Genomic DNA, 15,251 nt, shown 5'->3' with positions numbered 1-15,251 from the left:
GGTTAGTGGCTTGATCCAGACAAGTATTGCTGAATAAGTTACATTATGTATTGACATTAAAGTGATGTCTGAATGACATTCTTCCCCGTCCCTCATAGCTTTCATTTGGTTGGTGCCATTGTTTATTTGGTGACTTTGCCCCATTCTTAAACTTTACTCCAGAAATCCTGTACATCAGATGAGGGAAATCGTGAAAATTCCAGTGCATTTTTGTAAAGTAATTCCAGAGCTGGTAATGAAATGTTCATTGAAAGTATTCAACTTTGAGGAAATGGAAAAAGGAAATGGGGAGGGGGAAGTACTTTTTAAACAGTACTTAATTTTTTCCAGTAAATTTTTGCTACTTAATAATTACTCTCTAGAGTTAATAAAATGTTTTGCAATATCACTGGGAAAAGTCAGAGCATAAAGATATTTTGACTTGATAATTCATTTCATTTCTAGAGGTAAGCTGAAATTTCTCCCTTGGAGAAGAAGAAAAGATCAACAATCTCAGAAAGATTGTCTTGATGAAGGTCCTGTTGAATCAGAAAGAGTAACGCTGTAGCTATATGATTTATATCAGTTAAGAATCTGATTTTTGGGTTTGTTTAGATGAGCTCTAGTCTAGTGTATGGCAGGTTCCAACTTTCACTTGTTTCTGCCAAGATGATAAGTCAGATACTCAGTCTTTATTTTGAAAAACATAATGTGTAAAATAGATGATTCTTTAGAGTATTGCATGGATCGACTAGCAGTGATCAGAGGTTTGAGGGTGTGTGTGTGTGTGTGTGTGTGTGTGTGTGTGTGTCTTTCCTGTGACAACTGACAAGAAAACTGTTACCTAATGTGGGAGCTCTATATTGGGCCTATTAATGACGGGTGCTGCTGTCAGACCAGCAAGGGGCTTGTAGTTCAGTTGAGCAAAGTTGGACTTGCAGAAACTTCCAAAATTTATTTGCAGACATAATAACTGTAAAAAGCACAAGGAGGCAAAGAGCAGAATTAGGACATTGCGGTTTTGTTTGTGCCTGTTCTCATGCTCAGTAGGTAATCGGGCTTCGTTGCAAAGTAGCAAATGTTACACAACATACTGATTTCACACAAAGAGGAAAGTAAAACAGGTTAGTATGTTTTCAGGATTTTAACTGCTGGATACTTAGTCTCTAATTATTGCAATCTTTTGTTTCTCCCATTGCTTGAGTAAAGATGAAATGACTGTGTTGCTGAATCTGGGGCTGGTGGTGTATTCCTGGGTGATGGGAGAGACAGACCTCTGAGGAAAGGGAAATACTGTAGTTATTTAGACCTTTTTTCTTGATAGGTATTTTATTTTATAAATTCTTTTTCAAAACAGGAACATCTAACAGCTGTGGATATGTCTAGCTGATCAGTTCAACTGCTCTAATTAGCTTTGGCAGTGTGCCATTATAACACATCTCTATTGCTTGCAGTACTCCACAGAAGTATAGTTTGAGGAACTGTATTTACATGTACACTTAACTAGCCATCATAATGAACTGCTAAGTATAAGTAAAATCTTTAAAAGGCTTAAAAAAAAAAAAAAAAAATGGTCGCAGTATCATTAAAAAAAAAAAAAAAAAAAAAAGAGAGCAAGAGGATTCCAGAAAACTCAATACTGAGATTTTGGGTAAATGTGGCTTTGCTGATAACAGTATTTTAACTGGTGATGTGAGCTTGTCAGTGGGACATTAACATTAAATGAGTTCTCACTGGAAGCTTGTCACTTATGCTGTTATACAAGAGAAGACTGTAGATACAGAGATGTAACTGCATGTGGTAACAGATCTTTCAGGAGATGCCGGCATGGTGTGGGAAAGGAGTAAGTTTTGTGGATTCTTGCTGAACAAGAGGGCTGGAAGTGTGGATCTGTGGGCAGCAGATACGGCTCAGGGAGGCAACACTCTTGAACAGAGCAGTGGTAGAGATGAGCAAACAAAAAAAAATTGTGAACTGAGGAATTGGCTTGCAGTACTGGAAAATAATGCAATCAGAAACAGAAAATGGAGCTGTAGGGAGTGCAGAGTAGTTGGTCCACTAATGAATAAGAAGAAAATGGAAGTAATCATGAACACTGGTATTCCTGAATTTGGAAGACCTATAGGTGCTGGCTGCACAGTGGGATGCTGTGAGAGGAACTGAAATGTTTGTGTCTAAATGCAGAGAGACTGGTAAGCAGAGAGGAACAAGAGCTATTGAGGCAAGATATAGATATGTATGATGGGAGTTGTGACTGAAATGTGTGGTTGAAAGTATAAAATGGAAGTACTGGTGGTAAGATGGCACTGAATGTTAATGAAGGGAGTGACTGAAAGGAAACAACAAGGAAAAACCGAAGGATAAAAAATGCTGCTGGAGTTAAAGTAATTTTAAGAAAGAAGGGAAATAAATTTGAGAGGAAGTTCTAGTTAATAAAACTGGAGCTTTGGTATTTCTGAATATGAGAGCTGATGTATTTTTTATGAAGTATTCACAGAACCAGTAAGAAGTCAGCTTTGAGTGAGTCTCTTTAAAAAGACATAGTCATAGAACATAATTTCAGATCAACTGGTTGACAAATAAGCAGGAAGGAAAGAAATGGTGTTCAGTAAACTATCTCTTCAGAGGAGAGGATTTTGATAAATGCAAAACGAGCTAGGGATGTCATTGAGGAATTCAGAGAATTGAATGTGATTGAAGACTGGATTTTCTTTAACTTGAAGATCCAAATATCTATGTGGAATTTTGTTTCCTGGGTGAGGAAAATTGGCTGAAGTGGATTTCAGACTTGACTAGGGGACTACCTGGAAAAAGCAGAAAGCTTCCAAGGAATGAAAGAAAATACTGACCAGGAGTGGTCTTTTGTGTTTGTCCATAAAAAGGATAAAAATGAAAATAATTTAAAGTAAGGACAAATTGTCCTGTAAAACTTGCAGAGAATGATTAAAAAAAAAATAACAAAGAATTAATAAACTGCACATAGTTTTGTTTCTGCAGCTTACATGCTAGAGATGAAGACCCTTCTTTATTCTCTTTACCCTCATCCCATGTTTTAGGTCAAGCGACTGCAGCCTATTGCTCTGGTCCTGAGATTACCTGAGTGTATAGCTCTTATGTAATGCTTATTTGTGACTATCAGATTGTTTGACAATTTTCTATAACACAGCATGAAGTCCATGTTATATCATTGTGTACACAATATAATAGTGTTGTAATTCTCATAAAATATAGCAAGAATTCCTGAACTGCCTCATTTCTATGAGATCTATATCTATGCCTTTGGTGTAATCAGATTTGAATTTAAAATTAATATATTTAAAAACATCTTTTGCAGATACTTGAAAAGGCAGCTGAAATTGCAAGAAGCAGTGATAATGCTGCAATGGCGGTAAGCAGCTACTTAAAAAAAAAAAAAAAGTAGCTAATGTTGAAGCTATTGCTTTTATCTCCTGCATCAATCTAAGAAGAAAGAAGTATACTGCTTGAGTAGCTAAAATTCTACTTGCTTGATATTCTTTAATCCACTTTGGGGGACTGCCTTAAAATTCAGATATATATCCACTTTCTGCATTATATTTTGGGCTTCCAAAAGGATACCTGTGGCTGCTGCTTTGTCAGAAAGTGCAATTGTTTTATGTATTCTGCATTACCTGCACTCACACCTTGACACTATTGACTGCATACGCACTTGCAGAGGATGGGATGGTGTGCCTAGATGTTTGGCTGGAGTGAACCAAGCCTGCCATGTGGTCCGTGTGTGCAAGTTGATTTCTCTATGTCACAGGAAGAGAAAGGTGTTGCCATGGTATAGATTTGGGATATAGCTTATATTTCCATTAGCACTGGACCTGGAAAGCATTCTCAGGTTGCATAAAATATTTACAAGAACAGTACTCAATTTTGTCAGTTTTAGGGTTGTTTGCTTGATTGTCAGATGTTTCCAAATAAATACGTTCAAAAATGGTTGTAACTAGAAGCTCTAACAAGAAGTTTCTTAAAAGTGATGATTATATGATCTTCTTGAAGAAATGGCTGGGTCTAACTTGAAGACAAATTTTGAAATGATCTACAAAATTTGAAATTGTTTTCTTTTTATCATAAACTCAATATTGGGGAAAATATTGTAAAAATATACAGAAGATTGCAAATATGGCTTAAAATGGTGAAAGCACAATAGAAGCAACAGTAATAACTGCATTATATAAAAGAATAAAACAGTTACTTAAAGTCAGATATAATACTAAGTGCCTGAAGTGCTCAGGAAGAATGAAGACTTGCTACTACTCTTGTTAGGAACAACTGAATATACAAATCGGGATTCTTACGTAGCAGAATGTCAACTTAATGTTGTGACTTACAATTTGGAAGCTTAACATTCTCAGATACAATTATCACATAATTTTCATGACTGTTTACTATTTATTTTGACATAGAAATATAGTATTTGTTTAGTTTAGAAAACAACCATTTCAGTTCAACTATTTGTTTTAAGTCTTTTCTGTCTTAAACAATTTTTACATGAGATATTTTTACATGATAATTTTTACTTAAAAGATTTCAGCATAGTCCATGGCTCAGGTACTTATCCTTCCTGGAAGCAGCTAAACTTAAATTGGGCGTGCAGCAGTTGGATTATTTTGTCAGCTGGGAAACCTGTGCAGTAGATAACTTGAGCTGTGTGTTGCTGCTGTTAGTCCTAACTAACTTGGGCTACTGTTTCTCCTGAACTTTTCTCCTGCCTTTCTAACCCCGCTAAAAAACCACCACCAACAACAAACAACGACTTTGGTCTACTTCTTTAGAAATTATTTACAAGCTTTCTTGGCCTTTGTGAAGATAAAGGGGCTTTGATATTTAGAGATTGCCATACTATTTCAAAAATATGTATGGAAACTAATTTATTTGCTGCAGCTACTACATCATTATCCAGAAGCAGCAGTTTGTTATGTTTCAGTGCTTTTTGGAATTCTGATGTTGATATCTTTAATTATATTTCTGTCCTTTTAGCTTGCATAAGGGTACAGTTGGAGGCAAAAGGTAGCACCCTAAGCCAGACTGATTCTTAAAATGAAGATTAATTCACACAATCTGAGTTACAGGATCAGTACTAACGTTAATGTTTCAGAGAGGAAATGGACCCAAATAATGTCTGGAAATGACAAGTCTGGATTAGGAGACAGAAAATGTGTTTGTATATGTAGTGAATATAGTTCCATTTGGTTATTGCTGGAAAAGAATCTTTTAGTATTTCTTTTTTTTTTTAAAAAAAAAGATACCTATGTATATCTATAAAATTTGCTTGTTTGAAAACCAAAAGGAAAAAGTATATGCATCCTAAATACATTTTGCATGTTAGAGTTGGAAAATAGAAATATTGCCATCTAGTGTCATAAACTCTAAAGTTTAGTTATTTTTTTGGAAACCTCTGCACACTGAATTTTTAATCTGACTATATTAGTTGCATTTGTTAGAACTAGGTCCAGCAATCTGAGATATGACAAAGTCGTCATAGGCATTCTCCTGTGTTCCGTGTTTTTTTTCCTGATGTGTTTTCTGGTATAGAATTTAAAGTGTTTGAGGTAAGATATTAGAATCTTACAAATGTACCCAAATGTTACATATTTCTCATTTTCTAGGGTCGAGGTGGTAAGAAGTTTTATGTTGTGCTGAAAGAAATAATGGAAAGAGATCCCCTCTCTCAACTCTGTGAAAATGAGATGGATCTTATTTGGACTTTACGATATGACTGTCGTGAAAATTTTCCACAATCATTGCCAAAACTGCTGCTCTCTTTAAAGTGGAACAAGCTTGAAGATGTTGCTCAGGTAAGGGAAACGATAGTGTGTGGGAGAAAAATGCTGCTGTTAAAGCATGAGTTAGCTGTGGGGGTGGGTATTTGGATCTTTGTTTTGTTTCTTTGTTTCCCACTCAAGCACAGAAATTTTGAAGTGGTGCAATGAATTTTGGTTTGCAAAACTAAGAATGTACAATTTCTCTAATTTGGACACATAAGCAAGAGCTTACTGTTTTTTTAAAAAAAGAAAAACATCAACCAAAAAAAAATCCTAAAGAACATTTCAGAGATCCTCTGAATGATGAGAAAAGTATGGAGATTACTCCTACAGGCTGATCTGAAAACCCTCTAAATTGGAAAGAGGGCAAGGACAAGTGCTGGGCTGCAGCAAAGTTATAGGATGGTTGCGATGCTTTGGTAAATCTCTTTTGACAGATCTAGTTCCTCTGCCGAGGTTGTTACTTAGGCTTTGACCTTACCAAAACCTAATCTTGTGCTCAATTCAATCTTAAAATGCAAGGAATTTATGGTTTCTGATCAAGATCTGGAATAAAACTTTTTATTCGAAATATTAAACTGCTCAAAGGCCCTGAAATTCCCCGTCTCAGACTGGGTAATTAAACCTCATTGAAGTAACTGATTTTACAAAAAGCTACAATGCACACTAGTGGGACAAAGTACCTTCTCCTCCTCAGGGAGGCAGTCTGACCAAATAGGTTCCCTTTGAAGTGCCAATGTAAGTAACTAAGGATTTCTATTAATTGTGATACAAAGTTATGTTTACATTAAAGCTATCATTGTTTTGCTACTTAGCTGCGCAGGACTATTTTATTATACTGTACAGAAGTTGGAGTGTCTGCGTTTTTCCACATTGATCCAGATAGAATCCAAATCTTTTAATGCTTTTTGGGAGTAGGTGGAGACTTGCCATATGAAAAAGATATGAAGTTTATATGAGGCTGTTCCTGCTTGATAGACAGACGTAAAAGTCACAAATTAACAAATGCCTGTGTTTGTGTTGAAACTCTTTAGTCTGCCTGTGTACACAACAAGCTGAGCAAAGCTATAAAAATCCGGATGGTATTAACAAACACAGTACTGACTGCAATGGTGAATCCAGACAGTATAGTTAGTCTGCTTACTCTGACAACTGCACATTTGAATGACACACCAGTTTGTGCAGATTGTTCGGCTGAGATAATGCTTGTTGTCTTGTATGAAAGTAGTTTGGACACTTTTGTAATAACTTCTTTCACTAATTATTTGAAAGGGAAACTATTTTTTTAAGTTTGAGCTTAAAAGGAATTACTGTGAAAGATTAAGGTTCGTGGTATAAATCTGTGTTCTCAATTTAGTATTCTGACCTTTGCCTCTTACAAGCTAGCCATTTTTGGAAGAAAAGGAAACTATTTCATGAAAACTCCAACTTCCATCTGTTCATCATATGATCTTTGTGACTGTCCAGTCAGGCAGAAGCATAATATACCTCCAGGATAGAAACTTTTCTACTACATCTTTCCCACCAGTTAAATACTCTGAGAATTTACAAAATAATGGGAATTTCATCTTAGCTCAATGTCTGTGCAATGAGCACTACACTAAAGAAATGTAGCACCCACGCATTTCACACTCGCTTGTGTTTTTTATATGCAGGAATTCTCCTATTCTTATATTAATTCCAATATGTGCTTCTGAATTTGTTATTAAAGTTATCCAGAAACATGAATTGTAAAAATATAAGCAGGTATTTGTTTACTCATTAAAAATGCTAAAGGTATACTGATCAGTTACTGGGCATTTGAAGTATGGAGTTTGGTAGTAAGGTTTTGAAAAGTGATTTGAAGTGTATATGTTAGTTTACGGCTCAAAAGGTGCTTTAAATTTGGGAATGTATAAGTATACATAAAATAGCATAAAGGCTTTTATTTAAATTAATGGCTTTAATGGCTGAAAATCATCTTGCTTATTACTACGTACTCGCTGGAAGGCATATTGTATTTCTGTTTACTTATGTCAAGACATTAGTGTTGTGTATATGAATATGATTTTTGGCAGCAGTGATAGTATATCTGAATTCTGAAACATTCCAGATACTCCTGTAGCAGTTAGACATTTAAGTGCTTCCACTAAACCTCTCTTTCTGGTAAGGGAAGACAGATTGCTTTTTATTTTTTTTATTATTATTTTTTTTAAGAATCCAAAATTAGTAGGACTGGTACTTTATCCCTGTTGCTATTAAATATATTGAGTACTAGCTATATATTTTAATATTTGCACTACTATAACAACATATATGCCTTGATACTGGAAGTGTTGGGAAAGTACTTCAGTGAAAGTCTGATACTTATGGCAAAAAGTTTAAAGGAGATCTGTTGTCAAGAGAAATGAACTACATTTCTGTTACTGTTGTTACAACTCAAGTAGTGTTTTGGGGTAGAGGAAATAAAAGGAAAGGTTTGTTCATAAAACATCTTTAATCTATTAGTTTGGTGGTCTGTAAAGTTAGGTACAATGGATCAGAGCAGCTTTCTTGTATTAATTACCACATGTATTTCGTACAACCTCTTACTGTATTGCGGTGTCATGATGGAAAAGTTGGGCTGGATGAGTTTGCTGTGTGTTTACTCTTTTCACTCAGCCCGGGCGCAGAATCGCAGAATCTGTTGGCAAAGTACAGAGACAGTATTTATTCTTGAAACAAAATCTAAGCATTTTTTTTTAAATCCACTTTTATTGATGTGACACCATCATCGCCTAGATCTAGAGAAAAGACAGATGATTAGAGAGTTGATTTTTGAATGTTTGAAATTAGTGGAATAAAAATCCTGATGTATGCTCAAATGTATTGTATTCTATGTTATAGTAAACCCCTCTTGTTAGGGAAGAGATCGTTGAAATCATGGCTTCTGGCTGTGTGTGCGTGTTTTTTTTTTTTGTTGTTTTATATATAAAAAAAAATTGATATATTAAGGCCAATTAGACTTCAACTTTCTTTAAATCTCTAGCTCATTGCTGAGACTTTAATTTGTCAGGAGCTGCAGACTGTAAGGAGAACGATGCAGTAATTCGTGTCTGATATTGTAGATAACTTGTGAAATGCGTATTAGTGGATATTTTGAAATGTAGAATTTCTTTATAAACTAGATATGTTTGGGAGTTCTTCAGAGCTGTCCCTCTGTCTAAACAGCTGATGGCATTTTATGACGTATGGTTCTTCACCCCAAATGACTCAGGGAGTATATCTAATATCCTTTGACCTGCACATTTGAGCAGTTTGCTGCCCACCTGGGATGTGGAGCTAGTTGGACTGTGCTTCTCTCAATAAAAGCTCCAGGGAAGAATGTAAACAGAGCAGAATGTATTCGGGGAATTTTCTTGGCAGTTTCACAGGTCATGTCACTTAACATTTTCTCATTTTAATAACCTCCAAAATAATTTAAACAATTGAATGCTGGTGCAGTCAAAATGAGATTTGTGCTCTGCGATGAATGTTCGTACTGCAGACTGTGACTTTCAAAATTCATTGCCTAGTTTGGGACATGTCATACCAGTTTAACTGAGAGCTGATGCAATCTGAAAAGATGAGTTAATTTTTATCATCCGTCATTAACAGAATATTTCTGTTTTTTTTTTTTTTTTTTTTTTTTTTTTGCACCTAATTTAAGTAGGTTGTCTAGAAGTCCTAATACATTTGTTTTGAAGTTTTTTATTCTGTCTCTGACAGGCATGGTTGCTATTTCCATTTTCAGCATCTGTTTTCTGGTATTGACTGTCAGTTTTTTTTGTTTTCAGATTTTTAGTACTTGGATTAATGATAGTCTAAGTGTTGATGGCTGTACTGCTTCTTGACATAAGAACTGGTCACTGATCCTTCCAGGCTATGGATTGCTTTTGAGTGCATGTTCTTGGATATAGGACATCTATATTCAGAAACATCTTTATTTTACATTTTTATGAATCGTGCCTGTGCGGTAATAAGTATTTCCTCATGAGAACACTTGCACTTATTCTTTTCTCTGCTTCTGGAAACGTAGCGTGGCCACTGGTTGGTGTTTTGATTTTTACCTTGTCTTCTGGATTTCACAAAACTGCATGAATTAGCTGGTTCAGACTTTGGTTCCTTGATGATTAAATGGTGTTATGTACCTGCTTAAATGCAGGTTAATATTATGAACTTGCTTCTCATACTTGAACTGGAAATGTTGATTGTACTATGACATGTAGTAGAAAATGGAGATTTTCACTGTGGGTATAGAAGGACTGCTAACTTGGCAGAAAACTGAGATCATTTTGATCATTCGGATTTTATAATTTGTCATTTAACTATGGAATAGCTGTATTATTGAATCCATAGAAAAGGACTTTTGTTGTGAATTATGACTAGTCGCTACAGAGAAAAGATCCTGTGCTGTTGATATTACATTTACACATTCAGACTTATTTCTGCTATTAGTGTACTGCTTTCAGTCATACAACTATATACATATTATTAAATGTGCACGTATGTTTATATGTGCGTGTACATATACACACATGTGCATGCATCTGTATATCTATCTATCTATAAAATCTATCTTTAATGGGTAGCATCGTGAATAATTCAGTTTAAAAAAAATTCTTGTGAAACTTCCGTATTTTTATTCTTAGTAGTCTGAAATAAATACACTAGTCTTTCTTGTAATTTTTTCCAGCACATCACTGTCTTGATCATTAGGAATTTCTTTTCTTACCTAACCTGAATTATCCTTTTTGCAATTTAACCCCATAATTATTCACAATGCATGTGGAAAAAGGCTATATCAGTGAAGGTGACTATATATTTTTGGTGAAGACCTCTATAAGCAAAAATCTTTTAAAAAGATTATTTTTAATGTATTTTATATATATTTATGAAAGCTTTAACAAAACGTTCTTTAAATTTAATTGGAACTGTTTATAAAGCGTATTTGTCTGGGGTTACCTAATTTTTATTTACTGTGCATCATGTCTGTGTATGAAGAAACAGATTTTTCTGACTAAATGTAAACAACATCCATTGCCAAAAAATAATCTGGATAACTTTTAAAAGGCAAGAAACTTGATCAGAAATGGAGCTGTTTTCCCACAATTATTTTTTTTTTGTAGTCAGGTCAGTTCATAATCTCCTCCTGTTAGTAGGAATACTTTATCTAAAGGCAGCCTTGCTTTCTGCTTTCTAAATAGTTGCTTTATATGTAACCTAATAGTTATTTTCTTAAAACAGCTTCAGGCTCTTCTTCAGATATGGCCCAAGCTGCTGCCTAGAGAAGCGTTAGAACTGTTGGATTTCAATTACCCAGACCAGTATGTGAGAGAATATGCAGTGGGTTGTTTAAAGCAAATGAGGTGAGTGTGTTGTATTTGTTTAAGAATTTCTGGGGGGAAAACTTAATTCTATTTATCAACAGGAATGAAAAAAAAAAAAAAAAAGATCCGAAGAAAGATTTCATCAGGCTGCCTGCCACATACAGGTGTTCGAGTAAAGCATCCTTTCTGTTTAAGCAAAATGGCAGCCAGACAAAACCATATTGTTCTGCTGTTCCGTATGATTAGGAAAATACAGCCAGTGTACTTTATCCTAGAGATGGGATATGTGTTCTCACCTTTTCTGGACAAAGGGAAAGCGAGACAGTATTGAACTTTTTCATAATGAAGGGACACAATATTACAAGAGTCAAATACTGTAAGAACTGTCATCCAGCCACCTCTCACTCACTGTTGAGTATTATTATCTGCATCATTTAATAGAAATGTAAGCTGTAACTTACGATTAAAAAAAAAATAATAGAATAGAGAGCTATGGATATGTTTGTTCTTCAGGGTAGCTGTTGCTATCTGCAGTTCTTACTTTATTGTATGTAATTTTACTGCTTACTGTAACCTGAGGTAAGATTTGTTTAACCTTATCATTTGCAGCATTACTGCTTATTTCCTGTCCTTGAATTCTAAATTCTCTGTGGTGAATAGCTTAATTTTTTTAACGGTCAAGGCTAGATTTTTTTGGAAAAAAAAATATTTTGACTTCTTTCAAATGTAAACAAGTAGTTTAGTTGTTGGGCTAGCCTAATAATGTTGAATTGTTACATCTGGAATTAGTATTCATAGTTCTGTCTCTGAAGCAAAATTGTATTCAAATGACTATCAAAAATCAATTTCCAAATTCTTAAAAAAAAAAAAAAAGAAAAAAAAAAGAAAATCCTCTGAAGACAGCTGGTTAAAAACTGCAAACTAAAGATGATACTTTAAGGATCCTTTCCTTGTAGGTTTGCTGGCCTTAAGATTCTGTCAGAGGCATAACTGACTGATTAATCAGTCCGCCTGGCAATTTTGCACTCAGTTGTGCGTTATTTTTCTTTTCCACGTAACTGAAAGGTTGGGATACTTTTGCTATCAAAACTAGGTCTGTTGTAGTTGGGTTTGACATATGGCTGTGGATTTCTACAATATAATTAATCTAAGTCTCTTTTTATGTATCTCATTCCAGTGATGAAGAGCTCTCTCAGTATCTTCTTCAACTTGTGCAAGTCCTGAAGTACGAACCATTTCTTGATTGTGCTCTCTCCAGGTTTCTATTAGAGAGAGCACTTGCTAATAGGAGAATAGGGCAGATGTTGTTTTGGCATCTAAGGTAAGAATTTCTCCCTTCCCTTTTTCTAAACATATCATGCCTTGTTGGAGTTGCAGTAGGCAGATCAGAAATTTCTTTCAAATATGTTTTCTTGAGGATTTTTCTAAATGAGCTATTTTTGCCTGTAAGAAATGATTATAGTAGCCTGCCTTGTGTTTCTTTACTTTTGGCATTTATAGATCAAAGGAAACCTATAATTAAAAATACATTATTGTCTGAAGGAAGTATTCCAAGTCCATTCAGTCCTACCTAACTGATGAGTTAGGTTAATATATAAATTTAATCTTTATGTTTTGGCTGTGCTTACGGTAAAAATACAGTATTCATACCTCATGAATGGGGGGGGGGGGAATATTTTGAGAGACTAACAGAAAATCAAAGTAGTTCAGTGTATAGTTGCTTCTTTTTGAGGACTGATTCCATGGCAGATATCTTGTAGCATGGGCTATAGCTTGATTCTGTATTCATATTTTAATGTTTCTAAATTAAAAGAGCAAGTACTATACGAAAATGCGTTGGAGGATAACTAGCTTTGCTCTAATATCAGAGTTGTTTCAAGTTGTTCCTCCTCGGGGAAATTTTGTTTTTTTCTTTATAAATATTTAAGATTGCTTAGTTAAACATAGCCCTGCCTCCCAATATCATCATCTATAGCTTACCAATACTAGTTTTTGCAGTAAAAGGGTTTCCTGAAAACCAGTGTCCAATCACTACCTCTTACGTTATTGCCTCTAGAACAGTCCTAGACCTTGAAACAAGTGGTATGCATTGAAACTTGCCCTTTCTCTTGAGAATTCAGTTCATAAGTGTTATGTTGTCTCTTATTAAATCTGCCTTTATTTTACCTAACTGACAAACAGCTGTTTTGTTTTTAGTTATTTTTTTTCTGTGTTAATGGCTTGTAGAGTACTAATCTGTAAAATGATGTAGTCTGTCTTAATAAACATGAAGCTTTTCTCCTGTTATGTTCCCTTATAGGTCGGAGGTTCATATACCTGCTGTTTCTGTACAGTTTGGTTTGATACTTGAAGCTTACTGCAGAGGAAGTGTTGCACACATGAAAGTGCTTGCTAAACAGGTATAGACTCAACCTTGCCTTTCAATCTTGACTTAGTCTAGTTTAGAACTCAAATAATTATTCCATTGATCCTGTGGGGCATATTAGTTACCTTGACAAAGTACATCTGTTGAGGGGGATAAAAAGAAAAAAAAAGAGAGAAAGAAATAGATGTAGTAATGGAGCAGCGCTCTGGCACAGAAAGCAGCCAACTCTGTAGGGCCTCAGAGAGCAGTAGCTATGGTGTTCTGAAGTATGCAAGATGCTTTCTACAGCACCCATATACTCTGAGCAGGGCAGTAGACTGTCTGGATTATTAACTGAAGAAGTGTCCTTAAAACTTTTTTTTTTTCTTTTCAGCAGGAGCAGTTTGTTTAATAGAAGCTATTACTTTTTAATGTAAACTTTATCTAGGTGACTGCAGGATTACTTCCTACAGCTTCGGCTTTTGTTAAAAAGTAGTAATGCAAACAAACAGAAGTTGTGGCATAATGTAGTAGTCCCTGGAAATAGAGGTATTGCGGTAAACCAAATATTCATTTTAGTGCGAATATAGATGTACTTAAAAAAAAAAAAAAAAAAAGTGGTCTGCTTTTTAAATACCTTGAAGTACCTAAGTATATTGGCAGATCATTAATAGAGACACATCTTATTCTAAAGGCTCTAATATAATTTTAACAAGTTAATTTAGATTTCTGCTATAAAATCTATGAAAAAAGTGCGCTCTCAAATTAATATATTTGCTATATCAATTAAAATAAAGTCACAAAAAACAACCCAGTAGATGATGTCTGACAGTTACTGTTTATTACAGTTCTGATGCTGTCTACATTGAAACTGTGCCTTAAGGAGCAAATGAGACAGGAATATACCATTGTACTCTTTACCACTGCAGTTCACAGAGCATTGAAAAGATATCTCTTGCAAAAGTGTGCTTGTTAGTATTGTCAAAATCATAAAAAGATGAGGTGATGAAATGCTTTAAGCAATAGACCTGAGGTCACTAAAGTTTTTGTGCACTTCGCAGGAAACAAATGTCACTAGAATCAAAGAAGGGGCAAAAAAATTCCCAACTGTGCAAACACGGAAGAAATTCAAAGTAGAAATACTTCAAAAAGTTCCTGTTTGTACAGCACAGGTTCCATTTTGTTCCCTTCTGAGTGATGTTTGTACAGCTCCTAGAATAGTGGAAAAGCAGAGCGCTTTTGGTTTTGACAGATGGCTGACCTGGCAGGTCTCCACTGCCTCAGTTTTATAATCAAGCTGCATACAATTGCCACAGCATCCTGCCTGACAGGGTTCAGTGTATCTGTAAAAGCGGTAAGTTTTGACTCATCACCTTACAAGTTAGACTGAAGCTTCCTTGTATAGAAATCAATTTTTGCAAGTATTAAATTGATTAATTTGATAGAGAATATGCATATTACTGAGCAAGTTAACTATGGCTCCTGTAAATATGGCTTATGATTATAATTATTTTGTAATCAGCTAACAACTGGCTTAGATGTAGATGCAGTGTAGCAATGATATGCTTGTTGTATGCGCTGTAGGTTTATTGCCAAGGGGCTTTGCTGTGTTAATATGTGTGCATTTATGTCTCTGCAGCTAGTTTACTTGTTTTCTTACATGGAATGTACCAATAAGAAGTTTGCCAAAACAGGAGAAGGGGGAGAAAAAAGGGTTAAACCCACCTGTATTGCTGCAAATAATTGCATTATTACACATAGTAAAAGCATTGTTTGGATAGTATGTTACGATTATGAGTGGCCTAGGTG

General features: G+C 35.0%; 1 protein-coding gene across 1 annotated transcript in view; it reads left to right on the top strand.

The window, feature by feature from the left end:
• PIK3CB (phosphatidylinositol-4,5-bisphosphate 3-kinase catalytic subunit beta) overlaps positions 1-15,251 on the top strand; it is a 115,954-nt gene that overhangs the window by 86,523 nt on the left and 14,180 nt on the right. Inside the window, exons 12-16 of the mRNA XM_085298545.1 lie at positions 3,314-3,367; positions 5,616-5,804; positions 11,016-11,137; positions 12,276-12,419; positions 13,398-13,497. Of these exons, the coding sequence (XP_085154671.1) occupies positions 3,314-3,367; positions 5,616-5,804; positions 11,016-11,137; positions 12,276-12,419; positions 13,398-13,497 (609 nt within the window). The remainder of the gene's footprint in view (positions 1-3,313; positions 3,368-5,615; positions 5,805-11,015; positions 11,138-12,275; positions 12,420-13,397; positions 13,498-15,251) is intronic.

Source organism: Rhea americana, unplaced genomic scaffold (genome assembly GCF_003343005.1).
Source record: "Rhea americana isolate MKP2758 unplaced genomic scaffold, rheAme1 scaffold_14, whole genome shotgun sequence".
NCBI lineage: Eukaryota > Metazoa > Chordata > Aves > Rheiformes > Rheidae > Rhea > Rhea americana.
Note: the sequence above shows the minus strand (reverse complement) of the source record. Positions and strands in the feature narration are given on the sequence as shown.